Raw genomic sequence first — 22,120 nt, 5'->3', positions numbered from 1 at the left:
CATTAAAATCTTGTGGTAAGTGATCTCTTTGTAAACTCAATAAAACTGACACTTCCTTCCTTGCACATAAATGGTTAATGGGGACCCATTTTGTTTTATATGCAATAATTACATGGACAGACTTGTCTATTTTGGAATAGGGTTTTTAGGATTTTATTTTAATTATCAATAATTATTAGGAGGATGGTGGAGATTTAACCTACCTAGAATATTATAGAACATTCATATTAATATACAAAAATCAAAGGTTAGAATTTATCTCCAAGGAAGTTATGCAACTTTTTTCCCTTTTAATTAAATTGAATAATTAAAAGAAATGGCATAGGAACAAGTGTCATATGAAGTGAATTATGGTTTTTTGGGCATGTGGTATTGATAATCTATGTTATTGGGCCAACATTTTTAACCCTTTTCTATATATTCATGGATGAAATTTCATATTTATTGAAGAGTAATTTATTTTTCTTTCCAATCAATTGCCCAAAGATAAGGATGGCAAAGCCTCTATTGGATTGGATTCAACCATGATTCACCTTCAATCCAATCATCTTCTAATCATGTAGAGTGATAAACCTATATTAGCCTAGTTTAGTGGATATGGATATGGGTAATAATAGATGGTATTTCCTTTGTCCAAAACTTCATGTCGGTTGCATCACTCCCATCACCTCTCTTATTTCGATCTAGTACTTGATTTTTGGGCATATATCTCTTATTTGAATCAAGAAAATTTAGTCTTAAATGTTTCTATATAGGGATGGAAAAAATAGCAATACTTATTATAGTAGATGAATTTAGATTGGTGAATCTGTCAATCCATGATGCACTTTTTGATAAGGGAGGTGGGTGAAAAAGATTTGCACAAACCCTTGGTGAAGGTAATTTTCATGTGCTTAATCAAGTATTTAAGTCTTTGATCAAGTGACAATATGAGTTTTGTAACAAGGGTTTGTATTAGATTCAATAGATGCTTAATCTAGCTCTTGACTTAGGCACTCATTTATTGACTTGGATGAGCCCTACACATAAATGCAAGATATTAGTATTTTTAAAATAAATTGCAAAATTAATGCAATCAAATTTTAAATATTTTTGTTAAAATTTTATCAATAAACCAAATTTGTTGTAATGGATTTTTTCCAACCATGTATTTGTATGCAAAGATGCTATATTTTTTTCTTTTCCAATCCAAGGCAAATTAAAAATTATCCATTATTAAATGGTAGAAGATGAAACCAACAATACAAATGTTGTCTTACTTTTGGCTTAGGTAAAGATAATCAACCAACAACATTTATGTTGCTGATTTTATTTCCAAGAATAAATGAAACCTGTTGGTTTGTTTGTTTATATATATATATATATATATATATATATTCCATAAAATATAGTAAAACTAAATGAAAATGAAGATATGTAGTTTTCTTTTGATATATTCACTTTTAATTATACACTAATTAAATTTTAGAAGAAAATAATGCATGACTTACCTTTTAGCATGATTTTAGGTAGATTGGTGATAAAACAAGAGAGTTTAATATAGTAATACTTCTTTAAAAATCTACAAATATATAATCATACGAGCTAAGGTCAACTTGCTTGTTTTCATTGTTTTAGGGTGATTCCCCATCAGCTAATCATGTTGGTTCGAGTAACACAAAAAAATATGAAGTTTTAAATATTTTTTTTGTCAAACAACAACTTAAGTAAGTAAGTAAGAAGATAGATGAGTGTGTAACTATTTTAAATGATTTTTTTGGAAAATAGATTAGTGTGTAGTTATTTTAAATGATTTTTTCTCAACAACAACAACTTAACTAAAAAGACAAAAAAGATAAATCAGTGTGTAGTTATTTTAAATAATTTTTTCTCAAATAATAACAACAAGAAGGTAAGTAAGTAAAAAGAGATTAGGGAGAGTGACAAGAGTGTGTAGTTTTCGAAGACGAGCTTGAGCTACGAGGAGCGAGAGCGGAACTAGGGTTCTGCGAATTCCCAAACGGCATCGACAGCTCTAAGTGGAAGACGCACAAAATCTGCAAGATTCCTCACTGCAGCATGACAGGGCTGCAGGGTACTAGCAGGAGGCAATGGAACAGCCTCAGGGGGGGGCGTCAGAGCCCTCCCCTTCACAGCACACGCCTGAGCAAACTGTCATCTTTGGATCAGTGGATCAGGAAGTCCTGAACAAAGGGAAACAGCAGCAAAATAGTGAAAAGGAGACAGGACATCGGAAAAACAAGGACAACAATTCGCAAGAAAGACAAGAAACTCCAGATCAAAGCCCGAAAATCTCCTCATCTACATGTCGACCAGTGGCCAAAGAACGGCCACGAATAGAGCTGCCCGGTGACATAATAGAAAGGAGAATAGAGTACATGACGGATCATGCCCTCATTGGGAAGTTCATAGGGTTTTGGCCGACTGAGAGAGCTTTATATGGTTGGATTGCGGCGAAATGGAAACCCAAAGGAGATGTTACTCTTCAGCTGGGGCCGAAAGGCTTCTTCACCGCAATTTTTTTCTGTCTAGAGGACAAATATAGGGTCCTGGAAGGAGGGCCTTACTTTTTTAATGCAGCAGGACTATATCTGAGGGAATGGATTCCAAGATTCAACCCAGATAAAGAAGACCTCACTTGGGCCCCGGTATGGATCAGATTATACTCTCTTCCAGATGAATACTGGGAAGAAGACATTCTCAAGGGTATTGGAAATGGAGTGGGAACATACATCAGAGCGGCAGAAGAAACCAAATCGCGTAAGTACGTCTCCTATGCTCGTATCTGTGTTTTTATACGCCTGAATGAAGCTCTACCAGAGTCGATAACTCTTGCCCACAGAGACGAAGAATGGATCCAGCTGCTTGACTATGAACACGTGCCCTTTAGGTGCAGAAAATGCCATGCACTGGGGCATCTCTTCAGGGACTGCCCCCTAAATGCCAAAGTCAACACCCCTGCCCCTTCTGATAACCCAACCCAAGACGGCTTCACCAAAGTCACAAGCCGGAAGCGCTCGCATAAAAAGCCTCAGAATGGAACCAAACCCCAGCCTAACAGACCCCAAGATCCAGCTTCCAAGAACAGCTTTGATATACTTGCTCATACCCCTGAAGATCAACCCCTGACCTCTGAACCCATCCCTTCGCGCCCTTCTTCTTCCTCCCACCCACCTCCCTTTGATCCCCCCTCCAAATCTCACTCCCCCATCATCTCCCCTTCTATCCTAAGCAGAAGTCAGAAAGAACCAGTGGAGATTCACAAGAACATGGAAGTGGACGGAAAGGAAGAAGCACCCCAGGACTCAGAGATCAATATAGAAGATAGCAATCAAGTGGAGAAAATGGAAGAAGAACCAGAGAGTATAGATCTAAATGGTCTGGACATTCTGGAACTGGAACAAGCATGTAAAAAACGAGCATATGATTCCATATCTGAGCTTCAACTCGACAAGCTCGAAGTGGTCATCTCAAGAGCCTTCCATCAACACCAACTCGGGATACAACCAGGTAGTCATTGGGATGGCAGCCTGCGCCCAAAGGATTCCAAAAAGAGGGGAAGGAAAACAGACCTCCAGCGAACCATCGAGTTTGGGAAAATCCTGGTAGATTCAGGTAGATATGCTAAGTTGACAAAGTACTACAGGCCCTCCAACAATAGTTGAACCATGAAGCTTGTATCCTGGAACTTAAGAGGGCTTAACAGCCTCGGAAAACTCAGGATGTTAAAAAACATGATCAAAATGGAAAAGCCACAGATGTGCTTTCTCCAGGAAACCAAATGCAATAGTTCTACCCTAGGCAACATACTCTCAAAAGCATGGCCAAGCTGTCGATCGGTTGCTGTAGACGCCTTGGGAGCCTCAGGAGGACTAGCCATAGCATGGAACACTCAAGCTGTAACTCTCACAGATTTTCATGCCTCTCATCACCTTATACAGGCAGCCTTCCATATACTAGGCACCAATATTCATGGCAATTTATCAAATGTATATTTTCCACAAGATACAGGTAGCAAGATCAAGCTCCTTGACACTATAGAAGCTCTGAACAATAACAGAAGACACCCACTATGGATCGTGGCAGGGGACTTTAATATGATCACCAACAGCGAGGAAAAGATAGGAGGGAGGATCAGAATGGAGCCGGAAGTTGCTCGCTTTAAGGACTTCATCCAAACTGCGTCTCTAATTGACATGCCGTTCTGCAATGGCACCTTCACCTGGAGCAATCGTAGAACTGGCAAATCCCAAATCGCCTCCAAATTAGACCGCTTTCTCATCTCTGACAATTCGGTGCACTTAGGAGGAGATATCTCAGCAGAAATATTGGCACACACCGGATCGGATCACTGGCCGATTGCTTTACAATGGAGGAGACTAGGGGATTTGAAAAAAAGACCCTTCCTCTTTGAGGGATTTTGGCTTTCGCACCTGGCATTCAAGGACTTCGTCAAGACCACTTGGGCATCTTTCGTACCCCCAGAAGGCGCAAAAATGTATCAATTTCAACAGAAGCTAAGATTTCTAAAAAATCAACTAAAAATATGGAATAGGGAGACCTTTGGAAATATATTCAAGGCGCAACAAGAATTGAATCAAGAACTGGTGAATCTCCAACAAAAGATAATCACAGAAGGGCATACGGAAACTACTCTGGACCAGGAGCGGCTCATTCACAGTCAGCTGGAAGAAAGGAGAAAGCAGGAGGAAATCTATTGGAGGCAAAAATCAAGAGTCAGGTGGCTGAAGAAGGGGGAGCGCAACACCAAATTTTTCCACAGAACCACAGTGCAGAGAAGAATGCACAATACTATCCCCTTCATCCAGAATCAGACAGGGGAAAAAGTCGAGAAGCATGAGGAAGTCGAAGAGGTTCTCCTTAATCACTTCCAAAATGTCCACCGAGAACCAATAGATGACATGCAACAGGCTATTGAGAAAATTATCAGAAATGTGCCTAAACTCATCACGGAGGATCACAACGAGCTTCTAATGCGCCTGATTCTTCCACAGGAAGTAGACAACGCAATGGCCCAGCTTAAAGATGGGAAGGCCCCAGGCCCAGATGGATTCACCACCACGTTCTTCCATGCCTTTTGGGATATGATAAAGATGGAGGTTTGGCAGATTGTTGAGGAATCCAGGGCCATGCACTGGCTCCCCCCCTCCCTCAACTCCACTTTTATCACTCTCATTCCCAAAGAGGAGAATTCCATCACCCCTGACAAGTTCAGGCCCATCGCTCTTTGTAACGTCATCTACAAAGTCATATCAAAAGTCATTGCAAACAGGCTAAAGCCCCTATTACCTCTGCTCATCTCTCCGGAACAGTCGGGGTACGTGGAGGGACGACAGATAATGGATGGCATCCTCCTCACGCACGAGATAATCCATTCCCTCAAGCACTCTAAACAAGCAGGTATGATTCTCAAACTGGATCTTTCTAAAGCTTTTGACAAGCTCAGTTGGACTTACATTCATCATATGTTAAAAGCTTTTGGATTTGGCTCCATTTGGATTCGCTGGATCATGAGCCTAATCACTTCCACTCACTTCTCTATCCTGGTGAATGGTATCCCCTCTCGTCCTTTCAAGCCATCCCGGGGTATCAGGCAAGGTGACCCCCTATCCCCCTTCCTTTTTGTTCTGATGGCTGAAGGTCTTGGTAGACACATCAAACACGCCCTCCATTCCAAGCAGCTTAAAGGCATAACGGTCCACAATACCCCTGCCACCTCTCATTAGCAATTTGTTGATGATACCATGCTTTTTGGCTATACCTCTGCCCAGGAAGCCTCCCGCTTCAAATCTCTTCTGAATGACTTCTCAGAGGCTTCTGGCACCTATGTCAACACCTCCAAGTCGCAGATATTCTTCTTTCATACTCCTCCTTCGGTTAAAGTTGCAGTCACCCGCATTCTTGGCTTCCCTTCTGCTACCCTCCCCTCCAAATATCTTGGTGCTCCCCTCACCGCTTCCGCCATCAAGCAACCAGCATGGAGCTCTCTCTTAGAGAAGCTTGAGTCCCGCCTCAACCTTTGGACTTACAGATCTCTAAACCTCGCCAGTCGGGTGGTGCTCATCAAATCTGTACTTCAAGCCATGCCTCTTTACCTCTTCTCCATTCTAGCTGCCCCTAAGTGGGTCCTAAAAAGAATGAGAAGCATACAGCATGACTTTCTTTGGGGCAGCTCGGCTACAAATTGAAAATGGGCTCTTGTTAAATGGACTTCTGTTTGAATGCCCAAGGACAAGGGAGGCATTGGGCTAAGGGACCCAGAGCACAGTAACTCCATAATGAATGCTAAGATTTGGTGGCACTGGATCACTAACCCAGAAAAGCCATGGGTAAAAATATGGACAGCCAAATACGCTAACAACAGACCTCAAGAAGAGCTCATCAGGTTCATCCCCACTGAAAAAGGATCGTTAATCTGGAATGCTGCCAAACAGCACTATCATTTAATTCAACAGCACAGCTTCTGGGAGATCAGAAAGGGCAGCACGGCAAGATTTTGGACAGACGCCTGGAACCAAATGCCTAGGCTTATTAATGTTCTTCCTCCATCCATGATTCCAGATAGGCGGGAGCAGCAACAGGATAAAATCCAGCATTTTTGGATGCAGGAGACGGAGCACGGGTATAGAAAATGGAGACAGAGTAATCAAATTCTTAGCAGCACAAACGCACAGGAGATAGAAGAATTAGAGAAGGAGCTAAGAAAACGAAGCATAAGGCATTATGAAGATCACGACATTCTCAGATGGGGTTATCAACCCAAAGGATCCTTTACCACTTCTGAGGCCTACAAGCTGGTTTGCAACTTCCCCTCTCCTACGGATCCCTTATGGAGCAAACTTTGGGAACTCGGATCATGGCCAAAAATTTCCTACTTCCTCTGGCTTGTAGGACATAAAAAAATCCTCACTTGGGATAAACTAAGGAGAAGAAGCTTCCAAGGCCCCTCTGTATGCTATAACTGCTTTCAAAGCGAAGAAACCCTTCAGCACCTCTTAGATACCTGTCCCTTAGCCAATCAGCTATGGGAAAAGGTGAGCTTCAGATGCCAAAAAAGATGCAGAGGGGACAACGACATCATCAACACCATAAGGAAATGGTCAAAAAGCCCCTACAACTGTGAGATCCTCAACTACCTGTGGAAAATCATCCTAGGATTAGTCCTATGGAATATCTGGAAGGAAAGAAATAAACGCATCTTCAAAAACAAGAGCTCTCCTATTGAAGAAATATGGAACAGGATACACGGGAATCTCAAAGAAACTATGTTGCTCAGAGCTTGGACGAAGGAGGATCTCCCTTCAACAGACAATGAGAAAAACATCCTTGATAATTGGCTTCTGCAACTGCCACAAGAAGGTTACAAGCCTCGCCCTTCCAATAGCAATATCAAGGACAACAGCTGCTGGAAAGCCCCCCCTATTAACTCCTTCAAACTCAACTTTGATGGAGCCTCCAAAGGCAATCCTGGAGCTGCTGGATTTGGAGGAATTCTGAGGAACCATGTTGGTACTCCTCTGCAGATCTACTTTGGAAACATGGGGTGGGACACCAACAACTCCGCTGAACTAGAGGGCCTCTGGCAAGGTCTCCTACTAGCGGAAAATCTCAGTCTCCATCCATTGATTGTGGAAGGGGATTCCCAGCTTCTCATCAACATGGCCACCCACATTCAGAATGGCTCCCAAGCTAGGAACATTGCCTCTAGCTGGAGATTAGAAGCGAGGCTAAACATCATGGAACAGTATCTGCGCAATAACAAAGCCGTCTCCTTTAATCACATAAGAAGAGAGGGCAATAAGATAGCTGATCTCCTGGCCAATATTGGGGTAGAAAATGATCAGGTCCTTCTATCAGGAACCATGGACATCATTCAAAACAATCTCCAAGCCCAGGAATGTGAAAGCCTCATCCAAAAAGATGCAGACTCCCCGGATGCGGGTGTTCGCACGGTAGAGAGTGTGAGGCCACATGGCCAACATGTGACGCCTTGCGTGGATATATGGGAGGACACTCTGATCGCCGCCGAGGAATTAAACTCCGAGGCATTAACTCAGGGCCTTTAATGAGATCTGAGACGAATTGGGGAAGTTTCAGAGTGCATTTATGGCACCCAAGGTTCAAGAGAATGTTGAGAAGGTTAAAGCGGAGGTTTGTATGGGGAAGAACCATATTCAGAGTGAGAGGCACGCTGCGCAGGCTGGTGTGGGCAATTTCTTCCTTCTGGCAGACGCTGTGACTGGTTCAGACAGTGAACAAGAGGCCACAAAATATCTCGTGTTGTTTCTCCCTGTTGAAAGAATTGCGGGCATCACTGTGCTACTGCCAAGAGCCGAGGAGAGAGTCCTTAGCTTCATTGGGAAGAAACTCGAGCAGGGGCTACCAGCAATTGAATCTCTGTTCTGCACCACCAGCTCCACTGTCGAAATGGTCAAGCCAAGGGAAATAATGCCATGTAGACGCGGCTCTGGTCGAGGGAGCTCCTCACGCCATCCAGCAGCGGATGCCCACCACCATTGCTGCTGCTGCTACTGTCACAGAAGAGCCGGGGCTACCCACATGCAGGTTGCCCAATTCATGGATGCGGGCAGCCCCACAGTAGAACCACCCTCCCTTCCAGCATTTGGCACAACAGTTTTTACTATTGGAAGCATTAGTTCACACCTCTCCATCTTATTCATCAAGGATTCCAAGGAAAATGAAGACGTTGAGGGCAGCAGGGCGATGCTATACGCTGAACAACCGACAATTGCTGAGGAAAAGGCAGAGGGAACTACGGAGCTGGCTCCCACCCAATCTCAGAAGCAGGAGGCGTCGTCCTCGAAGAACGCTGCAGGGGAAGAAGGGGATGGCCTCCCTGAGTACTATGGATGGGTTCCGATTGTTGAGGAGAAGCCGGAAGAGTAGCACTCAGCGGCAGGCTCCGTCGACCGTCTTTTGGTTCAGGTTCTGTTTAAGTTTTCTGTCACGGTTGCCACCTGTGTCTGGGTATGGGATAAGCTATACGTTTATGTCTGGGTCTTTAAAGTTTATGTCCAGTTTTTTATATGCTATGGTTCAGCTAGTTGGTCGCCCCTGCGCGGGCAGTTTTTGCTTAAAAGCCCCTGCGTGGGTGATTATGGTCTGGAATGAAAACTATGATGTGTTTTGTTGTACTGGTCACAACTCCGGATGGAAATGTCGCCCCTGTAAGGGCTGTTATGGAGTTGCAAGACGCCAACCCACAGTGCCACAGTAGGCCTTGGGCATCCTGCTTTTCTGTCTGTAATGTTTTTATGTACATAATATAATAGATTAGAATAGTTTTACTAAGAAAAAAAAAGAGTGTGTAGTTATTTCAAATATTTAAAACTAAGTAGCATAGGAGAAAGAAAGAGTACATGCATTAAGCCCTCATATAACGATAGAGTTAAGCGCTGAGAGGTGAGGTGATCATTTATTTATTAATTAGAGGGGGCGGCGTGGGCGTCAATTAGCTGAAGCCAGGCCTCGCATGAGACGGGCGGCGTTGAGGTCGGCGGCGTTGGCGGCCACGAACTCGTCGAAGCTGATGAAGCAGTCTTTGTTAGAGTCCACGTCCTTCATCACCCCATCAATCTCCTCCTCCGTTGCGCTGCACTTGAGGATGGCGCTCAGTTCCGATTTCGATATTTTGCCGTCGCCGTTGGTGTCGAACTTGCGGAACACGTCCTCCAGCTCCAGACGGCCGGGCAGGGCGGCACATTGCACAGCTGAAGCGGAGTCTCGCATGAGACGGGCGGCATTGAGGTTCTTGGAGTTGGCCTCCACGAACTCGTCGAAGTTGATGAAGCCATCTTTGTTGGAGTCCACCTCCTTCATCACCCCTTCAATCTCCGCCTCCGTAATCAGGGCACTCAGTTCCGACTTGGATATTTTGCCGTCGCCGTTGGTGTCGAACTTGCGGAACACGTTCTCAAGCTCGCGGCGGCTGCTCAGGGCGGCACATTGCACAGCTGAAGCCATTCTCACGCCTGAACTAGGTGAAGGTAAAGGCAAGCAAATACTACACAAAAACGAAAGACGAAATGGCGCTGTAGGTGGTGTGGAGGAGTGGAAGCCAAGGTCATCGTTATATAGGGCTTTTTCCGAATCTATGCCACGTGTCCACAGCGCACCAATTTGCGGGATGCTTTACGCAATTATTTTGTACCCACCAACGAATGCTGATGTGCCAAGATGCGAAATGTAATTTGATGTGCCAAGATTCTGTGTGGCGAACAGAACAGTAGAAATGTTTGATGCTGTGTGGTGAACAATAGAAATAACTAGCATTTGCACCTTATGTTGCAAAGGAAACGCCGTAAGGCATAGAGTGGTAAGGCATAGAGTGGGGAAGAATAGCGACATGTGAATGGGCATTGTTGAAAGCAAGGGTGGACGATAATGTGTATTCTGAAAATGGATATTTTGTTATGGTCAACCTAATGCATTCATTAACTAGATGACAACAAGAAAGTTTCGAGCCCAGGTTGAACCAACACAAATCTTTTCTACAAGACTGAAATTGCCTAAATGATTCCTCAATTAATGGAAATAACCATTTCCCTCCTCTAATACCTAAAATACATTGTAGGAGACCGATTTTTCAAGTAACTTAATATAACTAGCAATTGCCCCAAAAAGTGCAAAGAGAGGTCGATTACAAACAAGTTTTTTTATGTATAAAGTGTTGAGAATGGAGGATCTCAGATTAGACTTTAATTGGACTCCGTTGGTTTGGGAGATGTATCATGTGTTACCATTTGTGAATATTATGGGCATAAATTTGGTTATGATGATGGAGATTATTTTCAACCAGTTGTGGGTTGGCAACAACTTTTGTGAATTCCTTGGGTAAGATTCGATCTTCTGGATAACGGAAATTCCAGTGTCCATTTAGTCTATACTAGAGTACAATGATTGTTGGCAAAGCTAAAGAAACTGCCATCAATGTATAGAGCCAATGTAACTCGTAGTCATCATTTTTATCCATACAGGGCTATGATTATAGGTACCAACCATTTGAGTAGGCAGGGGGTGTATTTGCTAAATAGGGATCATGTTATCCTCGTGGAGTTATTGGTTGCACTTAGAAAATATAAAGTAGGATTGAGCATCGAATATCTGGCTGGATGGAATTTTTGATAAGCGCTGGCCAATTTTATCTATTGTGTAATCATTTCCCTGATTTAAAGGCTGCTCTGAGTTACTAATAGAGACGGTTCTAAAAGATAAGGCTTTGAGAACCTTACTTTAGTTGGTGGAGGCTTAGTACATTTTCTTCTGAAGCTTTGGCCTCAAACTCGAAAGCTACATGTAAAGAATTCTCCAAAGCATTTATACTAAGCAGGTCCATTTTTCTTTGGATATTTTGGTTGAGAGTCCTCTGAGAAGTGAGTCGAGGAACTTCCAATTCATCACCATGGACTTGAAGCTATCAAAAATATTGTTTGATGCCTTTGACTAGGTACTTGCCTTACATGAATCCATTGCTTCATGATTTCCTCTGCTTTCCCCTTCAGGTATAACCTATCTTGCATTTCTTGCTTGAAGCATATCAAAGTTTGTGTAGGAGGTGAATTTGAGTTGACTAAGTCTCGTAGAAGAGCCCACCGCCATGTTAAGGGTTGGTCGCTCCATACTGACTTCTTTTAGCATCAACTTCTGTGCATCATTCAGTTGTTATATTTGAAAGAAGGCTTCTCGTACAAGAGCCCACCACCATGTTATGGGTTGGTCACTCCATACAAACTTCTATTAGCATCAACTTCTATGCATCATCTAATTTTTACATTTGAAAGAAGACTTCTAGGCTTTGTAATGAAGCATCCATCACTTATATTTTAGGATTAAAAGCTTGATATATAGTTCATATATCAGTGATGTTATTGTCCCATAATACCATAAGACTGAAAGATTCATATCTGGTTGGAATTTCGATGATAATGACGGCCTCACATTCTGCTAGACTCCACATTTTCTGAAAGGCTGGGAACATATTTTTCATTTTAGATGCAATTGTTGGTTGTCAAATATGTCTTATACATTATTTTTATTGGACTTCATGCCTGTAGAGATATTTACTCTTGGCTACTTCCCCAGCCATGATAGAGAAAAGGAGCCCAAACACTTGTGAAGCTTCTTCCTCTGCATAGGTGGTGTGTCAAAATGGGTTCTCTTTTTGGCAGACATTTGAGTAACGGTCTTCCGCCAATATAAGATTCTGGTATGCAAGTATAATTTCAACATAGAATTTCCTACATGAACTTAGACTTGAACATTCCCTGAGAATAGAGACTTCAAAGCTAGTTCTTCAAGCGCATGTAATATAGATTCATTTAGAAAAAGGATGCGTGAAGACAATTGTAATGTTGAAGACAGACTTTGATCACCATATTGAGGAACTAACATTGTGCCCGAGCCCTACTGGCTTGAGAGTTTTGACAAGGTTTGTGTTCAACTAATATAGTCAACGAAGGTGAGTATTGAATAGGTTCTGATTGGACCACAAAAACATGATGAGTCTCAATGATTCCTCAGCAAGGCATCAACCAAAACAAAGCAGGAATTACACAAGCCTTTCGGGATGCTCTCTAAAGAAGCATGAAACTTCTCATTGTGTTCAGCAACATTTCTATTGAAGGTCAAGTTGGCTCATGTAAAGCAAGGGAAGTTTTGCATCTTCCACAACTTCACATTGTCAAAGACAGCCGTATTCTCTTGTCCAATGTAAGAAGAGAGAACACTTACAATGCAATATATTCATAAAAACATACTAAGAAATGATAGTTATCAAGATAGAATCTGAATTCAAATGTGGATACCGTACAATACAGAAAACAATTGGCCCACAAAACTACAGTTCATAAAATTTAGGAGTATACATATTATTAAAGCAAAAACATGCACTTCTTCAAATTTATTGAAAAAAATAGGCATGTGGATAGTCCAGACTAATTTTATCAAAAATTTTAATGATTGGATAACATAAACCCCTACAAAAATGCTCAAAGGTCCGTTGAGCCATCTGATGCAATCCCTTCAAGAAATGTATTTCCTTATGATACACTATAAACTGTACGAAACCCAACAAAAACTAGAGTAGAAAGTCTTCTCTAAAGAACATTAGATTTATTATTGAGATTATTACAAGTTGGATTTAAAAAAGTTGATAGCCATCACACTATTTTCTTGTGCTTGGTGGGCGTATGTATTTGTTTGCGTGTGTTGTGATTCTACTTTTGATAATGCAAATGATGTAACCTATTCTAGGTGTTCTGGAAGTAAGAAGGATATGCACAGACATTAGGTAAACCCTTTCAAGTTGAAAAATAAAAAATAAATAAGCACATATCAAACAGAGAATATATGACTAAATACCTAGTGGAAGCTACTTATTTAGTATGTTGGCTCGGTTGGCATGCTTCATTTGAATGTAACTTTGTTTATGAAGGTCTAAGCAGGCCTTTAAGGTGCAGGCAACAGTGTCCCAACTACAAATGCAATCTCCTCGAGACTTCACACATGAACAAAATAGACAAACCTCTCTAGGCATCAGCAGCAGCATAGTCTTCTGAAATCTCCCATGGCTAGCTCCTAAAACGTTGTTAAACCATGCACTAAATCATTGTAAACGCTCACTGTATCTTAAAAAATTATTATTACTTGTAAAATTTGTCATTGAAAACAGAATTTTTGTGCGACAGGATAAACAAATTAGTGCAGCACGAACAATCAAGTGAGGATCCGCAGGTTGTTAAAAGGCGATCCCGTTCGAAAATGCACCTCCCCTTTGAACTTTCTCATTAAATAATTTTAGGTCGAGGGGACCCATGTGAAGGCTTCATAGCAGCACGTATTAAGAGCATATGGATGCTGGTTATATGGATCTTTCAATTTTTGTAACATGTCAAAGGCTGTACTTGAATGGAGTGGTGTTCATTTTTTATGAAATGAAATGCAGGGAAAATGGACACCATTTTTTCCAATAGAATTAATTTAGATTTATTTTAAATATAAATCTAACATGAGTTTAGAGGGATTTAATTTATTTAACAAATACTATTTTAATGTTTTGTGTGGTTATTTTTTTATTTTTGTTTTTGTAAAGTTTTATTTTTTATTTTATTTTGGTGGATATGAGCAAAATTTCAACTTTGATGATGGAGGGACACCCTTACACATCATACTCGATCGGTTTAATGAGACAAGTAAGAAACTTCCAAACTAATGACACTAAGTAAGTTAAAAGACAGGAGAATGGAAAAAAGGGATGCATGGAAGGTGTTGAGTATGAAATGATATAGCCACTCTATTTTAATTTATTTAGGCTTATTATTCTTAATGAGGTTGGACAAGTCCCTATATGGTTACACTTCACTAGAAGGAGGATATAACCACAAAAATGAAATAATGCAACAAGTATAACTTCCAAGCATCATGATTCATTTCCAACTTCAACCCACAATCTTTACATCCCAATATACTAAATGAAAAATATTCTTATGAATAAATGACTAATGTACCTCATGCATGTTGAGTCTCCATCATTGGATGAGTACACTTATTTCAAAAAATGACCTGAGCATATGAGAAAGATGCATCACAAGAGTTGTGTATGTGGATAATGTCAATTATTATTTCTATAATGTGAATCATGGAGGGATGATGATTATTATCTCATGATGCCCATGGCTTCTTTCAGCCTGCCCTTCACCAGGTACCACCGCGGGGACTCCCAAACGAATGGCAGAACGAAGATGCAATACACGGCCGAGGGAATCAAACCTGCGACGTACAGATATCTCCAGTTGCCGGAAAAGTAGGACAGAGCCGGCAGCACTGCTATACCGAGAGAAAAGAAGTAGAAAGTCGACATGCCAACCGGTGCTCTCTTGGACGGTCCGACGGCTTCCGTCGCCAAGACGAATGACGACAACCCCATGCCACCATTTCTAATTCCCGTCAATAGACGGAGAATTAAATAAACCCATAAATTCGGCGACATTGCCGTCAAGAAACCAAAAATGGCATTGCAAATGCAGACCAACTTCAGGACACCCTCATGCCCCAGCGAAGAATCCGATAGATGCCAAGATATCCCTGCACCTGTATCAAAAAATAAATCAGAAACTGAAAGAAAATCTTAATAGCGATCAGCCATCAGATATAAAAGCGCACAGGGGCTGAAAATATCAATTACCGAGCAAACACTCGACAAAGAATGCAGACTACAGAAACCCAACTTTGTATTTCTAGCCGCAGATGAGATCCCATCCGCAGACCGTCGAAACCCCGGGGCCTCCGTCCCAGTCCCATGAGGCCTGGTCCATGGAGCATATAGATATCATCAGGCTACAGGATTCGAACCTTGGCTTCACGGAAAGGAAATCCTATGGGGTTTTCCCTCCATTGCAATGCCAATGGGGTTCATAGTCGGCGAAAATCATGAGCATCGTAGGAAAGGCCTCCAGTGTCCATGCGAGGCTCGACAGCAAGAAATGCTTAATCTGCCACCACCCGAACAATAACTCAGAAGAAACAGAGGCCATTGGGTTGGGAGACAAAAGGACAGTGTGAGGATCAACGACCAAACTTCCTTCAATCGTCTAACACCACAAATCTACGGTCAACAATAAGACACGACATCGGCTGGGGCAATTCATTTCAAAGGGAAACGCCTTACGGCGTAATGAATTGAATTTTGTATCCCAAACTCGGTCAACAATAAGACACGGCATCAGCTGGGGCAATTCATTTCAAAGGGAAACGCCTTACGGTGTAATGAATTGAATTTTGTATCCCAAACTGTTTTCGAAATTATATCCATATGGATTAACTGTTAATAGTTTTTGTGAAGATCTATGATAAACACTTCACTGTTTTTGTGGAGATCTATGATAAACACTTGCACTAGTGGATCACTTTGAAGAATACCTGCAACCAGGGCAAAGCCATGTCCAAATGACTTGGTCAGCTAGCCAAATAATGCTAGAACATAAATTATAAACTAATGGATATATTCTCTATTCTCAGGAATCCTCTACTTTTTATATTCAGATCATATAGATAATGAGATCAACATATATGAATCAGAATAAGTGATTAATAAACCAACACAAATCCACAATACAACGAAAGTCACCTTCCTGATCTTAAAATGACCTTGCATTCTGCCACCAACCAGCATTTTCTATTAATTAATTTAACAAGAGTTCTCTCTTGTTTATTTAAACTGCATGACTCCATTAGGCCTGCACAAAATTTAATTTGAATATTATTAAATGCAGGCCTGCTAATGGTGATGGAGTAGTTGATGGCCACCATTTCCAAATCTTATATTAAGTCGTAGAGATGGAAATCGTGCTATATATATATATATATATATATATATATAGTTAGCCACATTAGCAATTATAATTCAATGGTGCTGGCTTGGGCATTGATTTTGAAAATATCATCATTCAAATTCAAAATTCAAGTAAGCAACCTGCCTACTCTTTCCGAATCAAAAAGGGAAGTTATTGGTTTTTTCTCATTTCAAGGATAATCTGTGTGTTATGAACTCACAAAGAGTTTATTATAGATAATAGAATTTTTCGTCCAATTTCTGTGTTGCAGAGTTTTTTTCTTTTCTTTTCTTAGTGTTGTTCCCTGCAATTGGAAGTTATATTGAGTGGTAGAGTCATCGTAACTGCTATGTATTAATCATGGATAGGGATCATTATGAATAATATGTACATGTGCATGGGAAATGATAAGCTCTTGTTGCTTGCTCTATTAATGATGAAGGGAAAGCGTGAACTTTCACAGGAAGTCCTCAATTTTTGGAATATTTGATGGCGTCTAAGCTGGCGGTAGAGGATAACTTTGACTTTCTCCATCCATGGCACTGAAATTCTATCTTCGCACAGATTTTCCTAAAGCTAGAATCTCATCAGAAAGCCTTTTCAACCTTAAATTTCCGATAATTCCTCTTTGTTCAACCCTTGTCTGACACTGAGGTATCTAATGTTCTGAAAAGTCTCATTGTGATATCCACTCATACATCCTAGATAGTAAGGCACACCTCTGTGTTGAGATTCAATTCTGGATCCATAATTGTTTTTGACTTCTATTGATTTTCCTTTGTCAAAAATGTAGATTCGCATTGCCTCCATATCTTACCTTAAAGAATTTCGAAGGTTTGGATCTTGGGAAAATGGAGAAGGTATGTGTTCCATTTTATGAGTTCTTTAAATAGAAGGATGTTGTTTTTAGTTCTTCCTATATTCAAGGTCCAGACTTCTTCCTTAAGTTGGTTTTTTCTTGCAGACAGCAGATTTTGGACTGGCATCATATGTTGCAGGTCAAATTGACAGATCATTGAGTTGGAAGGTTTGTAATAGTCCTGGTAGAGGGATATTTCAAATAATTCTTCAGTATTGTGTTTGAATAGAATGAAAATGGATTAACTGTTAATAGTTTTTGTGAAGATCTATGATAAACACTTCACTGTTTTTGTGGAGATCTATGATAAAGATCTATGATAAACACTTCACTGTTTTTGTGGAGATCTATGATAAACACTTGCACTAGTGGATCACTTTGAAGAATACCTGCAACCAGGGCAAAGCCATGTCCAAATGACTTGGTCAGCTAGCCAAATAATGCTAGAACATAAATTATAAACTAATGAATATATTCTCTATTCTCAGGAATCCTCTGCTTTTTATATTCGGATCATATAGATAATGAGATCAACATATATGAATCAGAATAAGTGATTAATAAACCAACACAAATCCACAATACAACGAAAGTCACCTTCCTGATCTTAAAATGACCTTGCATTCTGCCACCAACCAACATTTTCTATTAATTAATTTAACAAGAGTTCTCTCTTGTTTATTTAAACTGCATGACTCCATTAGGCCTGCACAAAATTTAATTTGAATATTATTAAATGCAGGCCTGCTAATGGTGATGGAGTAGTTGATGGCCACCATTTCCAAATCTTATATTAAGTCGTAGAGATGGAAATCGTGCTATATATATATATATATATAGATATATATATATATATATATATATATAGATATATATATATATATATATATATATATATATATATATATATATATATATATATATATATATATATATATATAGTTAGTCACATTAGCAATTATAATTCAATGGTGTTGGCTTGGGCATTGATTTTGAGAATATCATCATTCAAATTCAAAATTCAAGTAAGCAACCTGCCTACTCTTTCCGAATCAAAAAGGGAAGTTATTGGTTTTTTCTCATTTCAAGGATAATCTGTGTGTTATGAACTCACAAAGAGTTTATTATAGATAATAGAATTTTTCATCCAATTTTTGTGTTGCAGGGTTTTTTTCTTTTCTTTTCTTAGTGCTGTTCCCTGCAATTGGAAGTTATATTGAGTGGTAGAGTCATCGTAACTGCTATGTATTAATCATGGATAGGGATCATTATGAATAATATGTACATGTGCATGGGAAATGATAAGCTCTTGCTGCTTGCTCTATTAATGATGAAGGGAAAGCGTGATCTTTCACAGGAAGTCCTCAATTTTTGTAATATTTGATGGCGTCTAAGCTGGCGGTAGAGGATAACTTTGACTTTCTCCATCCATGGCACTGAAATTCTATCTTCGCACAGATTTTCCTAAAGCTAGAATCTCATCAGAAAGCCTTTTCAACCTTAAATTTCCGATAAAACTTTAATGCTTTTAAACTGTTTAGGTGTGCGTATTATATGACTTGGAATTCTGAAACTGAGTCTAACTTGAGAGATTTTGAACCAGAACTCCTTGATGTGTCAATCTTAATTATTCAAAATCATTGAAATTGGTACATCCAGGAATTTTACGAAGTAAAGATGGAATTGTATCACTAAGTAAGATAAAACAAGATGGATTTCTGGGACGAATTAATAGATCAAAACATCATAATGAGAGTCCATGAACTCATGGGTATCTTAACGCAGATAAAACTGAGTGAATGAGGAAACTTGCAGGCATAAAGTAGAAACCTGAGCTTAGAGAAGCCAAAAAGCACAGTATATTTTGGAATGGAAATAAGCTTTCCTATTTTGGGTATTCTAAGATATCTGTTTTTGTATTTGAAAAATCAGGTGACGTGGCAAATTTATCTCGACACCAGACTTGTGACTGAATTCTGATAATGTTGGTCTGTGATGAACAATTGAAAGGCTACAGTCCTTAATGTGAATAACCTATGCAAAATTATCTTTAACTGCTTCAATATAAATGAGTTCCATGGCCTTACAAGAAGGAAAAGTGTCTGATACCAACTTGACAACTTCTGATAAAAACAGCATACATGATATAGTACAGAAAATCATACAAAATATTAAGAGTTCAAAAAGAGAATTTGTTGGTGGAAGTACTCTGGTAGAGGATCTCGATGCTGAAGGTGCACTCAAATATCATAGAAGGAAAAGCAACCGAAAAAATCCCAAGTACTTTCAGAAAAGAAAACTTGTTGCTGGAAAGAGCAAATCTACATCTTCAAGATCATTCAAAATATACCAGGGATTTACCGATGAAAACCATCCTGCAGCTTTGAATTCCTTCCATGAGTCTACACTGCCTGTAGATGAAGATGATTTTTCATTGATTAGTTCTCCCGCTAATACTTGCAAAGAAGAAAGCTTCGAACTTGTTTTAGATGACAATGGGGCTTATACTATAGACCCTTACATTGGGCCTTATGATCATAAAACTTTATGGGAGGAATATCTGCAAAACAACATCGATATACAAAGAAATGTTGAAGAGTTTGGGGGTTGTCAAACAATTTCAGGAAATGGATGCAGACTTCCTTGGTCCTGGTCTGGAAGGCGAAATGGTAGAGGTAAAAAATTGAAGGGCATCAGAGGGAAGAGGTTTTCATGTGGTGTGCTAGTTGCCATTAGGAGAAAATCACTCTCTGATTCTGCTAGTACTCTGCACTATCAATAACCTATTCAATTTGAATATGTTACAGATTTTTCTTCCTCGGATTGCTCCTATTCAAAGGATGAAACCCCATTGGCCAGATCCCCCCCCCACACGAATGTTTTAACCTTGGACTCGCCTCTGGACGATTATGGTGATTCTCCCCATGTAAACAACAGACGTTTCAATGAGCTAGATCTCCATCCTCTCATCAAAACTCATCACAGGACCAGAAAGTCAGGGATTAGTGAATATGAGACAGAGGAGGAATCCTTACAGATGAGGACTAACGAAAACATGTTAGTGAATAGAAGCTTGAGTCAAAAGTACAGTCCCAAGTCTTTCGAGGAACTGGTTGGGCAGAGCATTATTGCTCAAGCTCTTTCCAGTGCAATTAACAAAGATAAGATTGCACCCTTTTATCTTTTTCATGGGCCCAGAGGTACAGGGAAGACATCTGCTGCAAGAATATTTGGTTTTTCTTTGAATTGCATGGCTGATTGCAATGCAAAGCCCTGTGGAAATTGCAACGGGGAAAAGAATAAGAAAGATTTCGCCAACAGAGAACGAGAATGTCGAGGAGCCATGAAATGAGTGACCACAAAGTAGAGCGATCAAGTGAAGAACTGGTGTGAATATTTGGCTGACTGTGTACCATGGCTTTTCTGTCACCTTCTTCACCGCCGAATGGATGGACGGCTCTCCTCACCACACCCTGCCATCTTCGTCAAGGGACATGATCCGCTTCATAGAGCTCCCTGATGTTCAGATCGAAGGGGATCGAGGCGCCTCAGATTGTTGTCCTCTCTCATCCATCCACAGACGGTTGGCCTCTCTTCGCTGACGCTTGGTTTCTAAAAAGGCCGATGATCTAATGGTTGGAGTTTATTCCATCGTCTAACAATCGATCTAAGGGCCCATAACGAGACACCGCGGCACGGAGGGGAGTTCCTCTCAGAGGGAACGCCTTACGGTGTAATAAATGTAATGTTAAGGTTTGATAGAGGGAGGGAGGGAATTTTTGTTCCTTATACAAATATAATGTACGTTTGATAAAGGGAAGGAGGAAATTTTTGGTCCTTTTGGAGGGAAGGCAGACAGCAAGAACACCGAGCCCAGGTTGCATGGACCCGCACCCGAATATTTACAGTAAAATAAAAACCCAGCCATGAGAATATTTATTTATTATCAACTCATGATATGAACATCAATATTTACTTTATGAGATACTCCATCCTCTCACGGGAACAATAAAAAATATAAAAATGTTTCATAAAGCCACGGAATTTGGTATATCTATTTAAAATATTTATAAAAAAATAATTTTTTTATTATCGACTAATCATTTCAGCATCAATATCTAATTTAATGTAATTTGGAATTAATGTGCAACAATTTATCTTACTCCGCATTAACTCTTCCCAAAATGATTCAAAACAACGAATTCCATAACCAATTCTAAAAGGTTTATTAGTTTAGTTAAGTAAAAACAAAGACAAAATATGTTTCACCAAGTTTAGAAAGCATGGTAAGTATCATATGATTATCCAGCTTCTTCATCACACAAAATACAAGAAAATTTCTTGTTGACATGGGAAAATTACCATTGTAATCTTCAGATGCTTACTTGGCAAATTGGCAAAAGGTCCCAATTAGACCTTCCAAGGAATGAACCAACATTGCAAGAGTATAAAAGAACTAGATAACAACATCCACTGTGTTAACATATTAAGAATTCCAAAGGGAAAACCCATAGCTTGGCAACAATTTTCTACTTAAAGTTTAGCTCATGGCTCATAGCCTTCTAGATTCCTAACTATTCAAATACAACATAAAGCTATTAAATAAACAACATATATATATATATATATATATATATATATATATATATATATATATATATATATAGATATTTTTTTTATTTTTTTTTTCAACATAAAGCTATTAAATAAACTATCATAACAACAAATTGAACGTAGCTAGATTAATGTTGTTGTACTTTCTTTCTTAATGGAACATAATAAAAATGCCAAAATTTAATTTATAAAACAAAAATATAGTGATATTTAAAATAGCATGAAACACTATTCAACAAGTTATGCTTCATTTCACATCAAGTACCATGCATCGAAT

At 39.8% G+C, this 22,120-nt stretch overlaps 1 protein-coding gene and 1 pseudogene across 1 annotated transcript; both read right to left on the bottom strand.

Moving 5' to 3' along the window:
• Positions 1-9,457: 9,457 nt before the first annotated feature.
• On the bottom strand, positions 9,458-10,029 carry LOC149190234 (calmodulin-like protein 12). Its single transcript, XM_089413380.1, has one exon. The coding sequence runs from the start codon at positions 10,003-10,005 to the stop codon at positions 9,490-9,492; it is 516 nt and encodes a 171-aa protein (XP_089269506.1). The 5' UTR covers positions 10,006-10,029; the 3' UTR covers positions 9,458-9,489.
• A 4,666-nt stretch (positions 10,030-14,695) lies between these two features.
• LOC149190233 (organic cation/carnitine transporter 4 pseudogene) lies at positions 14,696-15,339 on the bottom strand (annotated as a pseudogene).
• Between the last annotated feature and the right edge of the window lie 6,781 nt (positions 15,340-22,120).

The sequence above is a fragment of the Pinus tabuliformis genome, chromosome 3_1 (assembly GCF_031772625.1).
Source record: "Pinus tabuliformis cultivar Carrire ecotype Pingquan chromosome 3_1, CPIR1, whole genome shotgun sequence".
NCBI classification, from domain to species: domain Eukaryota; kingdom Viridiplantae; phylum Streptophyta; class Pinopsida; order Pinales; family Pinaceae; genus Pinus; species Pinus tabuliformis.
Note: the sequence above shows the minus strand (reverse complement) of the source record. Positions and strands in the feature narration are given on the sequence as shown.

Bases quoted from the DNA above. Each gene is read 5' to 3' on its own strand.
- LOC149190234 (XM_089413380.1), bottom strand. From the start codon at position 10,005: ATGGCTTCAGCTGTGCAATGTGCCGCCCTGAGCAGCCGCCGCGAGCTT.